This window comes from Atractosteus spatula, chromosome 3 (genome assembly GCF_055471065.1).
Source record: "Atractosteus spatula isolate fAtrSpa1 chromosome 3, fAtrSpa1.hap1, whole genome shotgun sequence".
NCBI classification, from domain to species: domain Eukaryota; kingdom Metazoa; phylum Chordata; class Actinopteri; order Semionotiformes; family Lepisosteidae; genus Atractosteus; species Atractosteus spatula.
In genome coordinates, this window is record NC_142708.1 from 44,351,860 (window position 1) to 44,370,964 (window position 19,105).

Sequence of the window (19,105 nt, forward strand, 5' to 3'; positions counted from 1 at the left end):
TCCATCACAGGACAGACAGACACAAACACACACACACCAAGGCCAGTTTAAATCTAACCTCAGAACCTTTCTTTTCAGAAGACTTAGTGTCTGTATCTGCTTCATTTTCTAATTTTGGTAGCACCTCTAACTGCTTGTCTTTCTTATATGCATTTACTTTGTAATCTGTGGTCCTTTTATCTGTTTTTACATCTACTGTATTGCTTTGAGATGCCACCTTTAATGGTGATATATCAAATAAAGTTTTTTATTATTGTTATAGGGAAACATGATCAGATTGTCCCTGGTTCAGAAAAAAAGATCTAAAGTATACTAGTTTGTCACTCTTCTAATTCCCTTTGCTAAATGACTTTTCATACTAATCTGATCAATCTAACTGCCAGTTTTCTGTGCTTTCTCTATCCTGCTAGATTTGCAATTATTCTGAAAATTTTCATCTTGAAATAACTCATTTCTAAATACCTTTTTCACTGTTAACATCTTGCAGCAACTCTGCGACAAAATATACACTCTGACAGTTCATCCTGCTACCAGCATTAAATAGAACAAATCTTAAGATTTCTATATTTATGTCTTTATTTAGTGGTTTCATTAGTGACAAAGGCTAAACTTTCTTGGAAAAATGTCTTTTATGTGTTGTGGAAAAAACTGACTTGCTTTAACAAAATATGTTTACAAATCCTTTCACCTGGCATTTTCGTAGTTAGAAATTATGGAACGCTCTGTTAAAAGCAAGGGAGTTTTTATGTCCGTTGCAGTTCTTTTGCAACATGAATATAATTATATCGTTATTAATTTCTTGAGATACGCGATTCCATATTATATTCCCTTTTAATCAAATTCTAAAAGTATGCTTGTTGACTCCGGTATCGTGTTAGTTAAAGACTTCGATGCTTAAAATGTTTAGGGAGAAATGGAATACTGGTGTGTATTTTTTTCTTTAAAGTACCAAGACCAGCCATATACTGTATGTTTATGTTCCAAAATTAATATCGTTTATGGCCTTCACACGCGTTGCAGTATGCTCCTATTCTTTTTATGCTCAGGCACTAAGTAAAAGGAGATGCTTCATATTGCTTGACTAATTTTAAAAACTAAGTTAGAAATGCAGACGCTCCCTCGGTGCGCTGCTCTGGTGCGCCGGCTCTTACACAGTGCCTGTCTGCCGTAAGCGTTACAATATACATACCCAACACTGCTTGTACCCATCTGTCATGCAAATAAAACACCTTGAATTGAATTGAATTGAGGGGAGAAGGGGGGGATACTAAAGCCAATACTGGCTCAATGGGCTTTGACGTGCTAATGCGTTGGTTTAACAGTCCGGGTGTGGCAGGCTTCCAATGTCAACTCGACTCGATTGGAAGACAATGAACGTATTTTAGCCCTAAATGAATTAATAGCAAACATGGTTTACATAAAATACATTTTTCCAAGAAAGTTTATAATAATACGATCTATAGTTGAAATCTGAGCCTACTTTAAAAATAAAGGAAAAGCATTTTCAGAGAGCAATCACGCTGTGTTTATGTAGAAAAAGCGATTAGGTTTATGAGCAATCTAATTATCTAATCGCTTAAAACGCTATATAAAATAAAGTTTATTTAGAGATGAATGATCAATGTGGTAGTTTAAATAATGTGAGTCAGGAAACTAACACAGCGCCACCGGATTTAATAACGCAATAAAAACGCTATAAAATAATGTGACACAGTACAGCACAGTACAATAATACTGACCATGACTTTAGAAGCATAAATTACCTTACACTCGATTTAAACACAAGCTGTCTTTCTGTATGAACCTCTAAGCTGGTTCATACAGAAACTGTAGAAATGCATTAGCCTGATTATGATTAAAAACACATAATTAAACACGCGTTTGCGATTTAAATCAGAACACGATTTAAATCAATATAAATGTTTATATTGTAACGCATACTGTCCAGCCTCCATTTCTCTATAAAAATTTACTGTTGCACACACACACACAATAGAAGCGGGAACCGCTGTCAGAAGGGAAGATATGTTCAAAATATCGCAAATATCGATCATGTTGCGATATTTTGAAATATAAAAGTCAACTGATTGTCCATAATATCGCTTACCTATTTTTTCGAAGAAATGTTTGTTAAAATAAAAGTTCAGCACCAGCTGGATTCGAACACACAACTTACCAGTTGGTAGTCACGCACCTAGACCAGTAGGCTACAAGAGAGCTCGCATGATCAGGCAGGCGAAACAGCCCTGCACAGCCCTGCCGCAGTACACGGATATAATCATACCGTTATTAAATTCTTTAGATACGCGATTCCATATTATATTCCCTTTTAATCAAATTCTAAAAGTATGCTTGTTGACTCCGGTATCACGTTAGTTAAAGACTTCGAAGCTTACAATGTTTAGGGAGAAATGGAATAACGGTGTGTATTTTTTTCTTTAAAGACCAGCTATATACTGTATGTTTACGTTCCAAAATTAATATCGTTTATGGCCTTCACACGCGTTACAGTATGCTCCTATTCTTTTTATGCTCAGCTACTAAGATTTCCCTTCAGTGGTAAAATCAATATCTACAACGGGCACAGTAAAGACGTTTACAGTAAGTCTTTCTACGACAGACCAACGGACCACGAGTGCCCCTGTCGGTCAACCAATCACGCACCGCGGTATGCCGTGTCATCATACCTGCGGTATCTGTACCGCGGTGTCTGTGCCGCGCACTTTGAATGGCTGCATCTGTATATATAATGTTATATATATAATGACATTACAAGTGGAAAGATTACAAATTTTAATCGTCTTTAATTTTGTTATACATTTTAGAAACGTTTCATCTATACAAACACCACAAAACTATTCTCGATTGTATTTCTGAATGTTATGTTACACTTAGTTCATTGTTTTAAATACATCTAATTCAGAAAGTTAGGTGTTAGCACAAACTATTAGCAGTCAATAATATTAAATTTAGCACTGTAATAAATTGTTGCACTTTTCCCCGCATCTTAAAATATATTTTCATTGTTCAAATATACATTAAATCTGACTATCATATAATAAGTTAAATACAAACTTAAAGAAAAAATAGGGTAAAATATAATTCAAAATATTTTGCTAACAATGTTAACTGTTTATAAAAATAAAATGTATTAACTAACAAATAGGATGGCACAGTTGTTAGTATGTTTTTTATTTTGTTTCTTTTTCATAAATACAACAGTAGTACCTGATGTCTCAGTGGCTTTCAAAATTAAATTATGAATGCAAACCTCTGAACTAGAAAGATAACTAAGATATCCATCCATTCCTAATGGTGGTGAAATGGTTAGCGTTGCTATCTTGCAGCACTGGGGCCCTCGGTTCAGTTCCTGCTGTCCTGTGTGCGTGACGTTTGCATGTTCTCTCTGGGTTCCGTGGTTTTTCTCCATATGTGTGATATGATTTCCTCTTGCACTCCAAAACATACTGGTAGGTTAATTGGCTTATGGGAAAACTGGTCCTGGTGTGTGCGTGTTTGTGTCTGTTTGTCTGTCCTGTGATTGACAGACGCTATGTCCAGGGTGTATTCTGGTTTGTGTCCGTTGCTTACTGGGATAGGCTCCAAATCCTCTGTACTGGATAAAGAGATTAGAAAATGGATGGAAGTAAGGGCACTGTGTGGATGGAACTATACACAGTGTTAGAAACCCACTATGAGATGGCAGCATCTCACTGAGGATAAATTATTTTATAGTGCTGGCTTAAGGAAACAGCCTTTCCACCTCTCTTGCACATCAGTATCCATACCTAGTTAGTTATTTAAACAAATTGCCTCTAAATATAAACATCTTAAGATGCTGGCTCTGTGGATCAGCATCAGCTATGTTTGCCCATTCCTTCAATTCATGTGCATCCAACACACAGTTCAATGCTAGCAACTACACACAATCTAAAATACAATCCTCATTTCAGTATCTATGTAAACATACAGTCTGTTAACTTCATCATCTTCGTCAAAAGTATGCCTAACCCCATTAGGAAGTGTTTTTGTTATCAGTGTATTCCTCAACTTTCCCTAAATGATCTTTTTCCTACCAACATCTCTAGTCTTATATCCTGCAATAACTCAGCCAACACTTAAATCCCCAAAAGCTGCTTGTGTTCATTTCTTTAAATCACAAATATCATATGTAAATACTGACCATGTAACTGCTAATACTGCATTGTGGAATAATAGTTTCTTTTAAAGGGAACTAGAGAAACTAGGAACTAGCCAGCAGCCATATCACCCTGCAACTCACAACTGGCAACCCACTGAAGCTAAGCAGGTATGAGCCTGGCCAGTACCTGAATGGGAGACCTCCTGGTAAAAACCGAGGTTGCTACTGGAAGAGGTGTTAGTGAGGCCAGTAGGGGGCACTCATCCTGCAGTCCAGGTGGGTCCTAATGCCCCTGTATAGTGACGGGGGCACTATACTGTAAATAAGCACCGTCTTTCGGATGAGACGTAAAACCAAGGTCCTGACTCTCTGTGGTCATTAAAAATCCCAGAGTGTTTCTCGAAAAGAGTAGGGGTGTAACCCTGGCGTCCTGGCCAAATTTCCCATGCCTCCTAAAAATTCACCTCTATGAATTGGCTACATTACTTTGTTCTCCTCCCCCCCACTCCCACTCTGACGGCAGGTGGAGTGATGCGCAGGTTGAAGTATTTCTCGGTCGCAATTAATGGCAACGTCAGCTCAAAGATTTGGTTCAAACCACCAAATCTTGACAACTTGCCAACAAGCAGACCCTGCTGATGCGGGATTAACGCTAGGAAAGAGAGAGAAACTAGGAACTAGAGAAATCAAGAAAGGCTTTTTGTTCTAGAATTAATAAATGCACATCCTGTTCACTGGGAAAATTAAATCCACACTGAGCAATCTCCAATATGTTTGGAATTTGACAGCCAGAATCCTGATCGGAATGCATTACGCCCATCTTCAAGTCCTTGCACTGGCTTCCTATCAGGTTTCGAGTCAACTTCAAAATCCTCAGTATCCTCAGTATCCAGTAATACCCCAGTGATATCAGTCACGTACCCTGAGTGCATTTAAATCTTTAAACCTGACAGTTCATCCTGCTACCAACATTGAATAAAAAAATCTTTAGATTTCTATATTTATGTCTTTATTTAGTGGTTTCATTAGTGACAAAGGCTAAACTTTCTTGGAAAAATGTCTTTTATGTGTTGCGAAAAACTAACTTGCTTTAACAAAATATATTTACAAATCCTTTTGCCTGGCAATCTACCTGAATACCTAACTATCTGAGAAGCCCTCCATAAACCATGTTTGCTATTAATTCATTTAGGGCTCACTGACAGAATTGCTGTTTTTTATGCATGCTCATTTTCTGATTCCTCACTGTTTCATGTTTGCATGTTCTTTTGTAACATACACCATTTTGTGATTTTTTTGTATATCCAAGCAAGTGTTCCTGAATCCCTTTTCTGCACTATGTATAGTCATGGCTTTTTTCTGTTTGCTTATTTCAAACCTGAAACCTACTCCATTTCTAAAACTTTTTGCTCATGTGCATTTTTGTATTTTTTACACCTCTAGGACTTTAACATCCTAAATTTTCAATAGGATAACTAAATAACTAAAATGCCAAATAGGAGTGGCTTAAGCGACATACACAGTCATGTAACTGACAGTTTGAGGTAGCCTATCGTGTAGATTTCGCTTTGTTGCTGATAGGTTAAGCTTTTGAAACTCAGCCCCAAAGTCATGTGACTGATTTTTCGCCCTGTTTCATTGGTTAAACGCAATGATCACAAGGCCCACCATGGTAACTGGGATGTGTAGTTTTTCATTCAGTTTGAATTATAACTGTATGTACTGTCTTCGTATTTGGCCAGGGCTTTAAAGAGAGGGCGCCCAAAACATTTTCGGTGCCGTCGTCTCCGTTTTAAAGGTACCCCTGTCCTGGAAGAATTTGACCTTGGAACGTTTGCCTAGAGTACTATATGAATATAATTATATCATTATTAATTTCTTTAGATTCCATATTATACTCCCTAATAATCAAATTCTAAAAAGTATGTTTTTTACTGCGATAAGGAACACAAGTATTCACAGAAAAGGTTAAAACATCATAACTTTTTATGAAGTATATAAACTTAACATAGTCAGAAGGAGCACATAAAAACTTCCAAACTAACCAAAGTATGTAACCAAATGAAAGACTATGATGATGCTTAAAATGTTTATGAAGAAAGTGGAATACTGGTGTGTTTTTTTATTTAAACTACCAATACCAGGCATTTAAATTTGACATAATATGTTCATATTCCTAAATTAATGTTTATGACCTTCAAACACGTTATGCTCCTCTTCTTTTTATGCTCAGCTAGTAAAATTTTGAGTAAATCATTTCACTAACAACCAATGCACCACAAGTGCTGCCTGTCGGTCATTTTAGCCAGCCAATCACGTACTGTGGTATATCACGCTAAACAAGCAGTACAGCACTTTATCTCACATTTTGAATGGCTGCATCTGTACGAGTACACATACATATATATAATATAATAAAATATATACTAAATATCTTTGGGAAGAGTCTTGAAGGGAGACTTTATTGTGAAGCTGAGCAGCAGCTTAGATGTCTAGTGTGTATAACCAAATAAAAGTGGACGTCTACTTAGTAGCTCCAAGAGGATCTTAAGCTTTTGTTTTGGTATTTTTCTTAGTTTTTCTTAGTCAGGTGTGAAGAAGGCTCCACGGCTGAAACGTTGTGTTTTCTCTCTTCTTACACCTGAAGAAGGCTCCACGGCCGAAACGTTGTGTTTTCTTTCTTCTTTTTTTCAGCATGGAATAAACCTATTACTTGTTCCTTTGAAACCTACGCATGCTACTCATTGTGATTGTTGCACAAGTGCTAAATCCCCTAATTAGGGTTGAATAGGTACAAGTGATGAAATGATTAAACATTAAGTCAGCACACTCTTTTTTCAGTTTGTAGTGTTCACTTCCTGCAATTTTTAAGTTGGCAAAACATTACAGCCTTTAATGATGTCCATGATCTGAGTATCCATGAGTCATGACACCACTCCAAGATCAATACACCATCATCCAAGTGTGATAGTTTGGGCTGTGAGATTCTTAGTTTCTACAGAACTACATTTGTGGTGATTGATGGCAACCTGGCTGTACAGTGCTACATTGATCAAATCCCAGGACCTTTCCTAGTACACTTCTTGCAAGCTCATTTTGACATGTCAACAGTCCAGCAGATCCTCATGCTTCTTGTGTAATAACAATTTTCTTGCAAGATGAGAATGTGGTAGTTATAGCATGGATACCCAATTTACTAAACCGGAGCTCCATTGAACATGAATTAGGATGATTAGGTGAATTAGGACACCAGTTACATCTGAGACAGTTTTGTGCCATGGCTGACCTTAGGTATGTTTTAATCAACTTGAGCTCTGATAAGCTCCCCTCTGCTCCTGCCACTGTCACCGGGAGAGTGACTGCAACACGAAGGGCTAGAGGGTGATTTTACAATATTCCCATTTAATGAAATACAGGAGAAACAGCAATGAAAACAATGCATTTTAATGCCAATTATGTATCATTTCTGAACAGTCTTTTGTACTGTACATTCACTTTCAGACTTTCAGGCTACCCACACTGCATGTGTACAATTGCGGGAAACTTCTAGTTTAACTTCTAGTAAAAACACTTCATGTTGTCTATGTGTCTAGTTTGAAAATGTGACTTATCTACCATTCACTAGTTACATGGATCTGACGGACTCAAATGAAATACAAGTTATTACATTGTTACACATATTGTGCATTATTACAATGACTTCATTTGGCATACCCCGTTTTTGAGATTGCTTCTCCTACAATGCTTTGCTGTGCTTCATTTCGTTCTTGATTATGATTGGCCAGTTTTTCACGAGGTTTTCATTAGGATAAAACACAGCAGCTACAGAAAGAGACACTATATTGAATTTGTCACTCTCATTTGAATGAACCAATTAAAAATATGTTGTGTTGCACATTGAGGGGCCCCCCTGGCAGCCACGGGGCCTTAGCAGTTGCCTAGTTTGCCTATGCCAAGGGGCACACACACAAACACAAACATGTACACATTTGCACCAAGGCCAATTTATAGAAACCAGTTAACCTACCAGCATATCTCTGGACTGTTAGAAACCTGGAGCATGTGGTGGGAACCCATGCAAACACAGCAAGAGACAAACAAACTCCACACAGATAGCAGTCCAGGAATTGAACTCTGGGCCCCAGAGCTGAGAAGCTGCAATGTTACCCCACTACACCACCATGCCACCCACTTTTGATTGTATAACTTAACACTCTTTTTTTATATTGCTTTCCCACATTTTCTAGGAGATGCAAATTAAATCTGACCATAAACAACAACATCTTTTTTATTAGTAGCATATTATAGATACGTTTTATTTCCAATTTACTATTTATAATTTATGTTTTTACTACTTGCATGCAAAATGCTGAGCATGTCTTCATTAATCATTTACCAGTTGCAAGGTGTTTGCTTAATGTTCAATTAGATCTAAATCTTTTTGAATTTCATTTGCTGCTTCTACAGTGTTTGCTAAACCACATAATTTGTTTGGTATCATTTGCAGTCTTGAATAGTTTACCTACTGAATGTATCATTCATAAAAATTAGGATCATCAATGGTCCTAATACACATCCCTGTGGTATTCCACAAATTATATCATCCCAATTTGAACATTCATCCCTTATATGTACTGTCTCTTATTTATTAGGAAATTGAAATGCACACATTTTCCTCAATGCCAAGCATCTGTAATTTAAAAATTAGTCTTTTATGGGTAACACTGTTAAAAGTCTTCAGAACATCTAAATACATCATATGCACTGTGTGTGTCCATTAATGTTGTAGCTAGTTGAAAGAACTGACTATTCTATAGAACTTTATTTCCATATAAGTGATTCTCTCATTAAGTTTAAGTAATTTTTTTCCATAATCTTGCATAATGTATAATAGACATTAGACTTATTGGCCTTTAATTACTTGGGTCAGTACTGGGAAATGGGATGCAGTTTTACAGGCCAGGATTTCTGATCTTATTTACATAAATCCATTGATCTCTAAAATCAGGAAAAGGATAGTACAGGATTTATTATTCACATTTAGGGTTTGCCACTTTTGTGAGGTTACAGAATACATTTCCATTCTTTCAAATGGGTACATTAATGTGTGTATTATGTCTCTCTCAACTACATCTCTATATACAGACACTTATTTGCTTTTTTAACTATCATCAGGGAAAAAATATAATTAATTATATAATTTGGATATGAAAATATTTACATAAATACATCTAAAAAATAAAAAAAAACGTTTTTATTTCTATTAGAGATCTTAACAAATGATAGAAATGTTGTTAAAGCCAGCTGATTCATTAATTTAAACTTGCCACAAACGTTTTAGATGCAGCATTTATTTACCTATAATTACACCTATTATGTAATTTTATGTTAATTTCTGTTGCTTATGTTATTATATATCGATATGTATATATTATATTTTAAAATATGTACTGTGTTTATTATTTTTAGTTACTGTTATTTTATTATTAGAGTTAATTTCAGGAAAAGGCAGAAAACAATACTGTCTTTCAAAAGAATTATTTAATAATAAAGAATGTTTCATCTGAATAGTACAGGTTGTTGTTAATTGCCTGTCAGGATGTTCTTCAATAATTTCCATCATTATAAGAAAAGTTATCATACAAACAACTAGTTTACTTTCAAAACCACCAACATTCAAGAAGAACTAGATTCAGAACCCCCAAAACAAATACTTTATATATAGGCATGTTTTACACTAACTTCCACAGAACATGATACCAGACTGACAAATAAATCAGACAGGAATTTATACCCAATGATTTTCAAAAAAGGTTTAAAAATTACATATAACTCATACATCCTTTTTTGTGCTTCTAAATTTTCTCCCTCCTCCCTTTTGTCAGATGGGTTCTGTCCATAATTTGCCACAGGCCAGATATACCAGCTACAGTGAGTTAATCTACATCCAAAGGAGTTACAAGAAAAGGCCAATATCAAAATAATAAATGTGAAAACTGCATCACAAAATTATATCTAAAACTTTAAGAAAATATCTCTGTTGCATATGTTTCTGAACACAATTATTTTTTTTCCATGAGAGCATTGAATATTATTAACTATTTAATTCATTCAAAAATAGTATTTTCATCGAGAATGATTTCAATCAAGTGGGAATCATAATTTTCAAAGTATTTAAAACCATAACCATATACACCAATAAAACTACATCAGACAGGTCAATAATGTATTGTAACCTGCTTTTATTTCAGAAACTGTGTCCTTTGCTTGTTAAATCCAACAGATAAAAAACAAAAAAACAACCATAAAGTGTTAAAGCATGACCATAAAGCATTATAGCATGCTATATTTCTTAAGGCAACAAGAACTGGCCAGTCCATGTACAGTATACATTTAATAGTACTAATTACCTTTGGAGAGCCAGACCAAAAATTGTATCTATAAGATGGATATGACCAGACATGAAAAATATTTCCTAAAGAGGCACTGTATAATACCTATTTTTTTTGTTTTACCTTAAAATATACTTCTTTTTTATGAGTGTATTGTGGGAATGTGTAACAATCTGCATGGTTACAATAATCAGAAGAAAAACACTCAAAAATACAGTATTTTGTGAGCTGTATACTCAAGCCAAAAAGTGCAAATCAAATTTAATTATCAAATCTGAGGAGACTCAAATATGCCATATTGAGTATTATGGGTTTTGTATTAACTCACGCTGTGTCTTCTAAAGAAAAAATAAATCATTTTAAAACCTGTGGTTTTATTTTTGATTTTCAAAACATTTAAAGGTATGAATAACTTAAACATGGATCAAAACACCTTACAGTGTTAAAAATAGATGCAGCATTCTTGTTGCTTAATTTTAACTTATACCCCATTTCCATAAGTCACTTTACTAGAGTATATGTCAGGCTACTTGAGTTACCTTTCATCTCCGCATACTGTAAGCATATTTTAAATAAGCACTGAATGAATGACTGTATAAGTTTAAGATGTGTCAGTTATAATGCCTTATACAGAATTAAACCCAAGAAACAATGCAGCATGACAAATACAGTATAATCACGTTAGTGTTGTGCCTAAAATCCTAGTAATGTGAAGGAGGAGAAAATGCTAAAATAAATAGAGAAATGCAAATGTTATCTGCTTTAGAAGCACAAAGAGATTCTACTTCTTCTATTTCTTTGTTGTTGTTTTTTACTGGGTAATAATAAACATCGACAGAATTAATAGTGACCTGAGGACACTACTGATCCTGGGGTGGAGTGTACAGTAAGTTAAGGGATAACAGGTACTGATGCCTATAACTAAACAATGTTAAATCACAGAAATGACATTTTTTTTGTACCTGAAATACACACAATTTAATTTTTAAGGAAAAGCACAAAAATACCCCAAAAGAGGCATTAATTGTTTTATTGTGAATATATGGGAACTGGGCCTCTTTTATTGTACTGGGTATCTGTGTTAGTAACATGGGTCATTCGGGGTGAACCTGTTACTGTGATGTAACCTACTGTAGACTAGTCTGAAAGGCATTTTAAATCCACGTTTCTTTTGGCTTCCTAGACTTGTTTGCTAGTGCACTGTAAGGTTTCAGTTTTGTGGATGAGGCCCGAGGGGCAGCAGATTGAAACCTGGCTAGTACTATACTTCATTCATCCCATCCTTCGGATGAGACTTAAAACCGAGGTCCTGACTCTCTGCGGTCATTAAAAATCCCAGGGCATTTCTCGAAAAGAGTAGGGGTGTAACCCTGGCGTCCTGGCCTAATTTCCCATTGGCCCTTACCAATTATGACCTCCTAATAATCCCCACCTGTGAATTGGATTCATTACTCTGCTCTCCTCCTCCTCAGTAAAGTGTCACTGATAACTAATGTGTGGTGAGCGTTCTGGCGCACTATGGCTGCCGTCGCATCATCCAGGTGGATGCTGCACATTGGTGGTGGTGGAGGGAAGTCCCCATTACCTGTAAAGCGCTTTGAGTGGAGTGTCAAGAAAAGCGCTATATAAGTGTAAGCAATTATTATTATTATTGTTATTCATGTGACATACTGTGCTAATGTTCTATTTAATAAAAGTCATATGGTAATTCATGTTTACATACAGTACTGCTGTATTTACTTCAGGCTATTACAGTTTTCATTATTACTTCATATAATAGAGCATTAAATGCAAGAACATAAAATTAGGTTTTGCATTTAAATAAGTTAATACATTTGCTCGTAGGTCTGTTAAATGTCATTTCATATGTGACAAAGCACAATTGCTATGATGACTATGATGAAAAATATAAAAAAATAAACATTTTTTTTATAAAATTTTTTTAGCATTGCATAATCTCACACTGGGCTGCAGACTAGGGTCTGAAACTAATGCAAGATTGTAATTTTAGGAGGCAGCCTGTGCCATTGTTATATCCTTGACATGGCTCAATGTTTAGTCATCTGTGCCTCAGATTTCTGGACTCATTGCTTCCTCATTTACCATGTGCTACACACTGTTTTGTTGTGTGTAAATTGTCATGCATAGCAAGTGTATCTAGACCAGTGAAAAGAGCAGAAAATAATTACCATGTGTGATGTTGCTTTCTTATACGAGGCTGTATTTCTAGCCTCTCTTCTCTTTAGTACTTGAAGCCTTAAATATTTTCATTATTTATTTTTTATTGAGCTTGGAAAGTATTGAAATACAGTATTAAATAGCTGAATAAGATTTTACCTGTGTATATTTTGTAAACTGGATAGTTGCACCTGGTAAACAAAAAAATTATAATAATCACCATGTTCCCGTAATAGTCGTAAATATGGTCATGACCTTATTTATTATGGTTTTTAACTTCCACATAGTGTTTGCTTAAAGCATGAGCTATTTTGTATTACAATGGCATAATGCAGATTTTATTAAATTTCAATTATCATGTTTGGTAAATTTGCTAAAAACATTTTGGAATTTAGAAATAGTAATTACTATTTATATGGTAGTGTGTTATTTGATGGAAAAATGCTTGTATTGTAATTCTTTACAGTTTATACAGAACTATCTACTATCAGTTAATCACTTACATGATTTTTAACCCTACAGTACCCAGTTGTATATACTGTAGTGTAATGTTCAAACACTTGGTCTTTAAAATTATTGGATATCAGATTTTAACAAAACCATAAATAAGTAGCCCAAATGTCCATGAAGCTTGTACTGAATAATTAAAGTTTAATTTAATGTGTTTTTAAATTCAGCTGCATATGGAAATGGGGTATTAACTCATTATCAACAAAAAATGCCTGGCACCATTTTTTAAAGTAATATGCAAACATAAAAAGTGTCACAGCAACTAAATTTAAAACTCAACCATTCAACACACACTTGAAATGTTTTCCTTTATCTGACATATTTCAACTATGTTAGCATATCCAGTTTAACACTGTAGAAACATTTAATCACGTTTTAAACAAATAATTAAAACTAATTTGAAAGAAATATTACGAAACTTTCTGATTATAAAGACATTACTTTAACATTTACATTTTACAGAATATTTACAATTAATGAATGACAATATCACAAACCTTTATATCTACCAGTCTGTAGTAAGCTGTATTATTTACAAAAATAATAACAGAAATACAACAGATGAACATTTGAATTTTTCACATCTCAGTTAAACTGCTTTTTACAGTTATGAACCTTTATGCATAAAGCACAATACACATGTTGATGTCTCTAGATAGTCTTGGCAAAGCATTCATGTCCATAGCTTAGCTTGATTGTTAAAAGAGGGCAACATTTATCATATGAAGTATTCCTTCTGGTTTTCACTTAATGTATTGTGTGAGTTGGGCTCATTATTGAAAGGAAAGTCAGTACTGTCTTCAGGCTTTGGTCCCTTAGGTTCTCTGGTTTGAAATGTTTCCTTTCGTTGATACAAGAATCTTGCCATTATTGCCACCACACAGAGGACGACAAATATGACAACTGCTATGACACCTGTAAATTAAGATCAATTCAGTGACACAAATTAATTTCACATTTCAAATAAAAACATTTCTGAGAAAAAAATTAAAATGCCTTTCTACACCTCCTTGCTTTACTCCAGTTATACTTTTTTATTTATTTTGAAAGCATTATAAGGTTGTTAAGACTCTGATATGATACCGTAAGATTAGTATTGTATTATATTCTTAATACCCTCACTTATTTTAATCACAATTAATCTTCATAATGAGAAACAGTTATTTAATATAACCTCAAATGCAGACTTTAATACATCGAACAATAACCCTATGTTTTTAATTTAAAAAAAAATTGGATTTCCAGCTGTAATTGTATTCTTCAGCTATTTTGTTGATTTGCTCCGCATTGGTGATATCCAGTTAAAGTAAATTATACACAGCAGTACAAAAGAAACATATGATATTTATATGTAATTGAACTTAGCATGCTTGATTACTGAGAAAATAAAAAAAAATGTCTAGCAGGAATGTCTTCATCAGTACATAGCTACTAAACATGAAGTTACTTAAAGATGCTATTAAAATGAAGTCTATTAATACTATTATTAATTGTAACATTATTACCACTCCTCCTCCTGGTACCTTTTTAAAAAATAAATAAATTAGTTAATAAATTCAACAAAGCTACATTTTCATTTCAGAAGAAATGTCTAGTCACTCATTATTTTATATTTAAAAAGGTGGATACTGCATTTTGGTGGTGGTGAAGGGGAGTCACCATTACCTGTAAAGAGCTTTGAGTGGAGTGTGCTATATAAGTATATTATTATTATTATTATTATTATTATATTATTATTATTAAAATAGACTTTTTAAAACTTTGTTGATGTACACAAATGCACAGATTGTAATACACATTTCTTAATGTTAATTTTACAGTCATATTTAAACTGTCATATTTTAATTATTAAACTGTTAATTTTGAATATTTAACTGCAGATTTAATGTAGGAACTTAATTACCCTATTCATGCATGCATCTTAATGCCATTGATCATCTTTAAAGTTTATTTTTCCATAAGCTGTTCTATTGAAACTGTTCTTGACTTCATATTTACACATTAAATAGTCCTGTGGAAAAGTAAAAAAAGTTTGTACTATACATTGTTTTAGCATATATCTAATGTAAGCCATTGGTCATCCTTTTTCTGTCAGAATGTAAAATAATATTTTTCTGGCTACAGCTAATTTCCCTGTTACCTCCAATTAGAGCAGAGTCACTCCTGATTGCATTGACTATTGGCTGACCCTCGTCTATTGGACCAGAATGATCTAAAGCAGGAAAAAAAAGGCAGAACAGAAAATTTAGAACAGGACAGAAAATTAAGAATAAATAAATTCATCTATGTTCTCAGCTCACAAAATATTCTGTATACTATTTCCTGAGAAGCTTTGTTTCCTATAGGTTTTTAATGTAAGCAAAGCATGGCATTAAATACTATTTTTTTATTTGGGAATAATGTTTTGTAGTTATTTGTGAAACTGTGTAGGTTTTTGTAGGTTTTGTTCCTTTCATCAAGTGTTTTAATATTTTTGTGCTTCATAAGTGTGTGCAATTCACTCTACACCACATTGAAATACAAAACTGACATACAGTATGAGTCTTGTTTTCTCCTGATGAAAGTGAAGCATTAGAATTTCACTCCAAATACATGTTCAAATGAATTAAGTTATGGGATACATTCCAGAATATTACCATGCTACCACACAAAAAGATCATGTTACACTAATAATACAGTAATACAAAATTATTCAGTGAGCTCTTAAGTGGTGAAACATAAATGGTAGATCATAAGAAGGAAATGTAAACTATTAAGCATTGAAAATATACAAACAACACAGATGAAAAAAAGAGCTATATCTATTGAATGCTATAAATATACTAAAAAGATTAATTCTAATACTTAAAATTGATTTCAGTAAACCATAAATATAATAGTTCAGGTGGGTAGCTGTGTCAGCATGCGTAGGCTGCAAAGGAACAAGTAATAGGTTTATTCCATGCTGAAAAAAAGAAGAAAGAGAACACAACGTTTCGGCCGTGGAGCCTTCTTCAGGTGAAGAAGGCTCCACTGCCGAAACGTTGTGTTCTCTTTCTTCTTTTTTTCAGCATGGAATAAACCTATTACTTGTTCCATAAATATAATATTCATCTATTTTCTAATACTTTTTCATCCAATATAGAGTCATAAGGGAGCCAAAGCCTATCCTAGCTAGCAATGGGTGCAAGGCAGGATACACCCTGGACAGGGCATCAGTCCATCACTGAGCACATACTCATACCAAGGCCAATTTTTCCAGAAGCCAATTAATGTGCCAGTGTGTCTTTTAACTGTGGGAGGAAACCGAAGCACCTAGAGGAAACCTACACAAATATGGGAAAAACATACAAAGTCCATACTGATACCACCCCAAGTTCAGAAATCAACCCTGGGCCCCAGTGCTGTGAGACAGGAATGCTAACCACTATGCCTCAATGCCTGAAGGGTTATAGGTAATATTCTCATGATCATGTTAAATTACAGACACTTTAACAATTAGGTATGTGTCAAAACCTAGAAAAACTTTGTCTTGAAAACAGACAGTTGTCTTCAAGAATTGGTAACATATCTATTGTAAGTATATTTTTAAGATGAGAGTTTAAGGAATTTTAAGCTCTGTTGTTAACATTTCCTTAGCAGATTCATCTACTAAAAACATTAACACAACATGAAATAATGTACATTTATAAACTTATAAACATAAAACTAATAAACGTATAAATGTACAGCAATAAACCATTTATATTGCTATACAGTTATAAGTTTATAAACCTTGTTTTCTGTAGTTAAGGTAAATTAAATTAAATTAAAATTATGGACTTTTGACTTTAAAAGCTTTATCCAGCCCTGAGAGACCATGCAAACTCCACACTGAAGACACCCCAGGGGAATTTGTAAATTAATTCAAGACCCAGGTTATTGGAGGCGTCCATACTAGCTGCCATACACACACTACACACTAGTACTGTTTGCAATATTCATTTTATTTACTCACTACATTATTATAATCATCTCTGTTTAATTATTGAACACCAAAAACAGCAACAAAAATGTGTAACGATGCCAGTCCATGTATTTGCACTTTTAAGGACTTACTTCCTGATAGTATCTCTGAGTTTGGCCTGGTTCTTTAATAATTCAAATTTGCTGTTTCATAAACACAGTCAAATGTAAATCAGCAGGCAGCCTCTTATGGACACACACAAAAGCATGCTAATGCTTTGTGACATCTGGAACGCTGCCTTGCATGTGGTGGTGAATTTTCAAGTATTGTATTTCATTTGGAGAATACTGTAGTGTGATCAGATATCTCCTGCCATCAGTGATGCTAAAACCCATAAGACAGACATTGCCAGTGGGGACGTGGTTTTACAAAATTAAAAAATAAATAATTAAAGAGATTAGATGCAGGCAGTACATTATGTGACAGTTACAAGAACAGAATGCTCAACTGATTTGTAAGCTATGTTTTGCATTGTGAGTAATAACTGAATGCTTGATATTTTATGAGTTCTTTAAATTTGGCTTGTTCTAAAGAGGAGAGGGCCTGCTCACAACATTGAGCAAAAGGACTTATTTTGTGTAATGACAAGCATCATGCACGTCGTGGCAAATGTTATGGCTACTGTACTTTCCTTACTTTGAATAGTATTTATTCACATGATCGTAAATATAAAATATAGTATATCTTCACATTATTTTTATAAATATCAAATAAAAAACATTTTAATATTTTTTCAGTACACGTCTTTCTCTTTGATACATACCTGATGATGAATGTATAGTTTCAGCTGAAAAAGGGTTTGATGATGAAGAAGATCCACAGTGTGACTCTACCAGGTGTCCTTTCACTATGACTGGGCTTGAGCTTGGATAAAACAGGGTAGCCTTCAAAGGAGCAATGTTATTAAATTGCACCACGGAGATGCACCCATTAAATCCCAGGGAGTTCACTCTGGAAACCTCTGGGTCAAGGTCATCACTTTCTGAAAAAATATATGTAAAGTATCTGTAATATATGTAAAATAACTTATTTCATCCAATACTCTAACCTCTCTCTAGCATTTTATATATCTCATATCTTAAAGTGTTTGTTCTCCTTTTTGTGAAGCCATATTAAATTAGATCTTTTTAATATAAACAAGTTGTCTACCTATCCACTACCGATATCTATATTGATGACAAAGGTCATAAAATAAGTAGGAAATAGGAAGGACCTACTTCATTCAAAAGTGCATGTTTGCAAACACAAATATGAAGCATTTACCATTCAGTTGTAATCGACATGACAAAATGACAAAAACCCTTTTTTAATGATAACCTTTTCTCTCAAGGCTCAGTGATAGAGGTAACACTCAAATTTACATGCTAAACAGTTCATGAAAAAAAATTATATAAAAAAGCATAAATTACAATTTCCCTTCAGAATGCATATAAATGGGGGAATGGGAGTGCGTTCTAGGTCCACCCTACATGGAATGGTAATGGTGGGTGTAGAATTGTGTGGAAAATGTAAGAATAATGTACTTATAGGAGGATTTGGACTCAACTTTGGTGCTTTTGCTCTCACTGAGTCTTTGTATTTAAAAGTCTCATATTTAGATGCATACATTTAGGTTTTAAATGATTACTGTTTTATTTGTTGATTTTTAGGGATGACAATGAACTGTGTCTTATTTACATTTTTATGAAATCTCATATTTAAGTTTTTTACACATTAACTCACTTTGTTTTATGGTTTTATTGATTTTAGATTTTCTTCAATACAATCATAGAATACATTTTTATTTAAATAAATATTTCAAGACATAAATTGTATTAAGAAACAAATTAATAAACATTAATTTAAAATATTATTTGTACACAGTCTAACAAAAATTATTTACTATTTTATAAAAAATAT

At 34.0% G+C, this 19,105-nt stretch overlaps 1 protein-coding gene across 1 annotated transcript in view; it reads right to left on the bottom strand.

The window, feature by feature from the left end:
• Positions 1 to 9,663: 9,663 nt before the first annotated feature.
• cntnap3 (contactin associated protein family member 3) overlaps positions 9,664 to 19,105 on the bottom strand; it is a 438,191-nt gene continuing 428,749 nt past the window's right edge. The window contains exons 22-24 of the mRNA XM_088910414.1: positions 17,970 to 18,188; positions 15,362 to 15,433; positions 9,664 to 14,136 (exon numbers count right to left, since the gene is read on the bottom strand). Coding sequence (XP_088766540.1) covers positions 13,940 to 14,136; positions 15,362 to 15,433; positions 17,970 to 18,188 — 488 coding nt within the window. The 3' untranslated portion in view covers positions 9,664 to 13,939. The remainder of the gene's footprint in view (positions 14,137 to 15,361; positions 15,434 to 17,969; positions 18,189 to 19,105) is intronic.